This window comes from Aquarana catesbeiana, linkage group LG01, assembly GCF_042186555.1.
Source record: "Aquarana catesbeiana isolate 2022-GZ linkage group LG01, ASM4218655v1, whole genome shotgun sequence".
NCBI classification, from domain to species: domain Eukaryota; kingdom Metazoa; phylum Chordata; class Amphibia; order Anura; family Ranidae; genus Aquarana; species Aquarana catesbeiana.
Genome location: NC_133324.1, coordinates 332,906,604 through 332,911,424, shown reverse-complemented (window position 1 = coordinate 332,911,424; position 4,821 = coordinate 332,906,604). Strand labels below are relative to the sequence as shown.

At 42.5% G+C, this 4,821-nt stretch overlaps 1 protein-coding gene across 1 annotated transcript; it reads left to right on the top strand.

Moving 5' to 3' along the window:
* The first annotated feature begins 404 nt into the window (after positions 1 to 404).
* LOC141113932 (olfactory receptor 5V1-like) lies at positions 405 to 1,235 on the top strand. Its single transcript, XM_073607333.1, has one exon. The coding sequence runs from the start codon at positions 405 to 407 to the stop codon at positions 1,233 to 1,235; it is 831 nt and encodes a 276-aa protein (XP_073463434.1).
* Positions 1,236 to 4,821: the final 3,586 nt, after the last annotated feature.

The window sequence follows — 4,821 nt, the reverse complement described above, 5'->3', positions numbered from 1 at the left end:
ATCTCAGTCTAGTAAGGATGCTGTTTGGTTGAATTATCCATTGAATTCTTACTGAACCTTTCCAGAGGAGTGCAGCAGCAGCAGGGGAGGGACTACAAAACATGCAGGGTTAATTAGGAACTCTTATGCAGACGCACAAGAAAAGCACCTGCCCAGTGTTCACCCCATCTGAACTTGACCTTTAAAATACATACATTTAGCATGCGGTGTGTACTTTCTAAAAATGTATTTTCCTTAAATACTGACAGATTAAACATGCTAAAATGTCTGAATTCTTTTCTTTTTGTAATAACAGATTAATTCAGAAGAATGTCACACTTGTCGATGGATTTCTGTTCTTAGGCCTAGTGACTTTACCAGCATATAAGACATGGGTTTTCCTAGCAATTACTCTTGCTTACATTATGACCATAGCTGCAAATTCCATGGTTATTTTTGTTGTCTGCTTCAATTCTCATCTTCATACACCCATGTACTTCTTTTTAGTGAACCTTGCTATAATTGAATTATTGTACACTACGGTGATCACTCCAAATGCTTTAATTGATTTACTAAATGAAAACCAACAAATCTCATTTGTAGGCTGTTTTGTTCAAATGTTTACATTCATAACTTTAGGAGGGTCAGAATGCATTCTGCTTGGTATCATGGCATATGACAGATATGTAGCCATATGCCAACCTTTGCTGTATACTGCCATCATGAAAAAGTCCCTTTGCATCTATATGACAATCACTTGCTGGACCATTGGATTTATAAATTCAGTAGTAAACACTGTTCTTACAGCTATATTACCCTACTGCCATGACCGCCTTATTAGGCACTATTTCTGTGAGATTCCACCACTTCTGAAGATATCTTGCAAGAACACATACAGTAATGAGTTGGTGGTCTTCCTTTTAGGTGGCAGTGTGATTGTTGGCTCCCTTCTTCTAACTCTAATCTCATACATCTTTGTTATTCGGGCAGTAATCAAGATCCCCAGTGCCAGTGGAAAGAGAAAAACCTTCTCTACATGCACTTCTCATCTCCTGGTGGTCAGCATCTTCTTTGGGACAGTCATCTTAACCTATCTCCGTCCATCTTCACAGTCATTCTCTAATAAGGATCACATCATTTCTATATCCTATGCTCTGGTTACTCCTCTTATAAATCCTTTATTATACACTATTAGAAACAAGGATGTTCAGAGGGCACTGTGGAGGATTTTGCAGCGGTGGTGGCCAATATGCTAATAAAGGTGCTGACTTGGTCAGCTGTATATTTTAGTCATACTCACAGCATGGTTACTAATACAATATTTATTGTTTTTGTACACAGCTACAGTGTTTTGAGAATAGGGATGAGCCCGCGGTTCAAGTCGAACGTAAGTTCGACTCGAATATTGGGTGTTCAATTGCTCGCAAACAAACCGAACATAAGGGCCATTCGCGGGAAATTTGTGCGCCGTGGAATGCCCCATAATGCACCGTGAGATTGCAGTGCATTGACATCTGATGATTGGCCAAAGCATGCACCTGACCTGCATGCTTTGGCCAATCACAGCACGCTCTGCTGCGAGAGCCATAATCGGCCAAAGGCCTAAGTCCACGCCCCACACTATATAAGGCTGCTTACATATAGTGTGTGGATGGAGATAGATTGAGCTAGATTAGGCAGGCAGGTTAGTTAGTGGCGTGCAGGCAGTGTATTTAATATATATATATATATATATATATATATATATATATATATATATACAGTCTCACAGTCTAGTATATATAGATATATATATATATATCTATATATATATAGATATATATATATATACTCTGCATTTAGTGTATACTCTATATTCAGTCACTGCAGGCAGTGCAGTATATATAACACAGTGTATTGAAGTGGTTAAGGGGAGCATCGCGCCAAAATTTAAAAAAAAATGGCGTTGGAGTCCCCCCCAAAATCCATACCAGGCCCTTCAGGTCTGGTATGGATTTTAAGAGGAACCCCACACCAAAATAGGAAAAAATGGTGTGGAGGTCCCCCCAAAATCCATACCCGGCCCTTCAGGTATGGATTTTAACCATTTAAGGACCAGTCTCGTTTTGGATTTTAGGTGTTTATAAGTTTAAAACAGTTTTTTTTTGCTAGAAAATTACTTAGAACCCCCAGACATTATATATTGTTTTTCTTCTAACACCATAGAGAATAAAATAGCAGTCAATGCAATACTTTTTTTTGCACTGTATTTGCGCACCGGTCTTATAAGCGCACTTTTTTTGGAAAAAAATAATTTTTTTGAATAAAAAAATAAGACAACAGTAAAGTTAGCCCAATTTTTTTTATATTGTGAAATATAATGTTACGCCAAGTAAATTGATACCCAACATGTCACGCTTCAAAATTGAGCCCGCTCGTGGAATGGCGTCAAACTTTTACCCTCAAAAATCTCCATAGGCGACGTTTAAAAAATTCTACAGGTTGCATGTTTTGCGTTACAAAGGAGGTCTAGGGCTAGAATTATTGCTCTCGCTCTATCGGTCGTGGAAATACCTCACATGTGTGGTTTGACCACTGTTTTCATATGCAGGCGCTACTCACGTATGCGTTCGCTTCTGCGCGCGAGCTCGTCAGGATGGGGGGTTTTTAAAAAAAAAGTTATTTTTATTATTCATTTTACATGACTTTATTTATTTTTACACTGTTTTGAAAAAAAAAATTATGTCACTTTTATTCCTATTACAAGGAATGTAAACATCCCTTGTAAAAGAAAAAAGCATGACAGGACCTCTTAAATATGAGATCTGGGGTCAAAAAGACATGCAATAAAAAAAAAAGTAATTTAAAAAAATGACATTGAAAAAAAGTGCCTTTAAGAGGCGTGGGCGGAAGTGACGTTTTGACGTCGCTTCCGCCCAGCAGTGTCATGGAGACGAGTGGGTGCCATCTTAGCCTCACTCGTCTCCAGGCACAGAAGGGAGAAGAACGCGATCGCCTCTGCCGCTACCGACGGCTCCGGTAAGCGGTGGAGGGCACCGGATCGCGGCGGGAGGGGGGCCCTCTCCTGCCACTGATAAAACCGATCTTGCGGTGAATCCACCGCAGGGACCACTTTTATCTTAAACCTGGCCGCCGCACGGAAACGGGGATACCGGGGTTATGGCAGCTAGCTGTTGCCATAACAACGATATCCGCTGCCAAAGTTTGGACGTACATCGGCGTGCGGCGGTCGGCAAGTGGTTAAGGGGAACCCTGCGCCAAAAATGAAAAAAAAAATGTTGTGGGGCCCCCCAAAAACCATACCAAACCCTTATCCAAACAAGCAGTCTGGCAAGCCAGGATGGGGGGATAAGCGAGCATCCCCCCTCCTGAACCATACCAGGCCGCTTGCCCTCAACATGGGGAGGGTGCTTTAGGGTCCCCCAAAGCACCTTGTCCTCATGTTGATGGGGACAAGAGCCTCATCTCCACAACCCTTGCCTAGTAGTTGTGGAGGTCTGCGGGCCGGGGGGCTTATTAGAATCTGGAAGCTCCCTTTAACAAGGGGGCCCTCAGATCCTGCCCCCCCTATGTGAATGGTACCCACTCACCAAAAAAAGTGTCAAAAAGTAAAAACCACAAAAGCACAACCCCATGTGCCGTTGTGGTTACGTCCGCGGGTGGCCCCACCCTTGCCTTTAAAACAGCTGTCACTGCCAAAAGACAGCAGTCGGCGGAATGCCTCCCATCGAGGCGGAGCTTTTTTTTTTTTTTTTTGGGTCCGTTGGCCGTGATTGAAGATGGATTTGTCAAAAGCTGTCTTTTTTGTTTTTTATATTTTTACATCGAGGTGGAGCTTGTTTTTTTTTTTTAATATTTTTCGGGTCTGTCAGCGCCATGATTGAAGATGGATGGAAATCGCAGGACACTTCTTTTTTTTTCTTTTTTCATAAAGGAATTGTCAAAAACTGTCTTTTGTGTTTTTTACTTTTTATCACTTTTTGTTGGTGAATGGGTAGGGGTACAATGTACCCCTACCCATTCACATAGGGGGGCGGGATCTGGGGGCCCCCTTGTTAAAGGGGGCTTCAAGATTCTGATAAGCCCCCCACCCACAGACCCCCACAACCACTGGGCAAGGGTTGTGCAGATGAGGCCCTTGTCCCCATCAACAATCAATATGGGGACAAGGTGCTTTGGAGCGGACCTGGTATGGTTCAGGAGGGGGGGGGGGCGCTCGCCCCCTGTCCTGTCCTCCAGGCTGCATGCTCAGATAAGGGTCTGGTATGGATTTTGGGGGACCCCCAAGCCAATTTTTTTTATTCTGGCATGGAGTTCCCCTTAAAATCCATACCAGACCTGAAGGGCCTGGTATGGATTTTGGGGGGGACCCCATGCTGTTTTTTTTTGGTGTGGAGTTCCCCTTATTATCTATACCAGACCCAAAGGGCCTGGTAATACATTACAGCCGCAGGCAAGCTTAAATGACATTTTGCTGCAGAATAGTAAAACACATCATAGAGATACGCGACTTTACAGGCAGATTAAGGGGACCCCCAGGCACGATATTTAAAGGAATATTTCATTTTTATTGTTTCACTTTAAGCATTCTTAAAATCACTGCTCCTGAAAAAACGATCGTTTTTAAAACTTTTTTTTTGCATTCATACATGTCCCCTGGGGCAGTACCCGAGTCCCCTTACACATTAATGGCAATAACTTGCATATAAGCCTTTAAAATTAGCACTTTTGATTTTTCATGTTCGTTTCCCATAGACTTTAACGGTGTTTGCATGTTCGCACAATGTTCTCGTGCAAACCGAACTGGGGGGTGTTTGGCTCATCCCTAGTAGAGAACACACT

What these genes read in the sequence shown, in the direction of transcription:
- LOC141113932 (XM_073607333.1), top strand. Translation starts at nt 405, where the DNA reads ATGACCATAGCTGCAAATTCCATGGTTATTTTTGTTGTCTGCTTCAAT.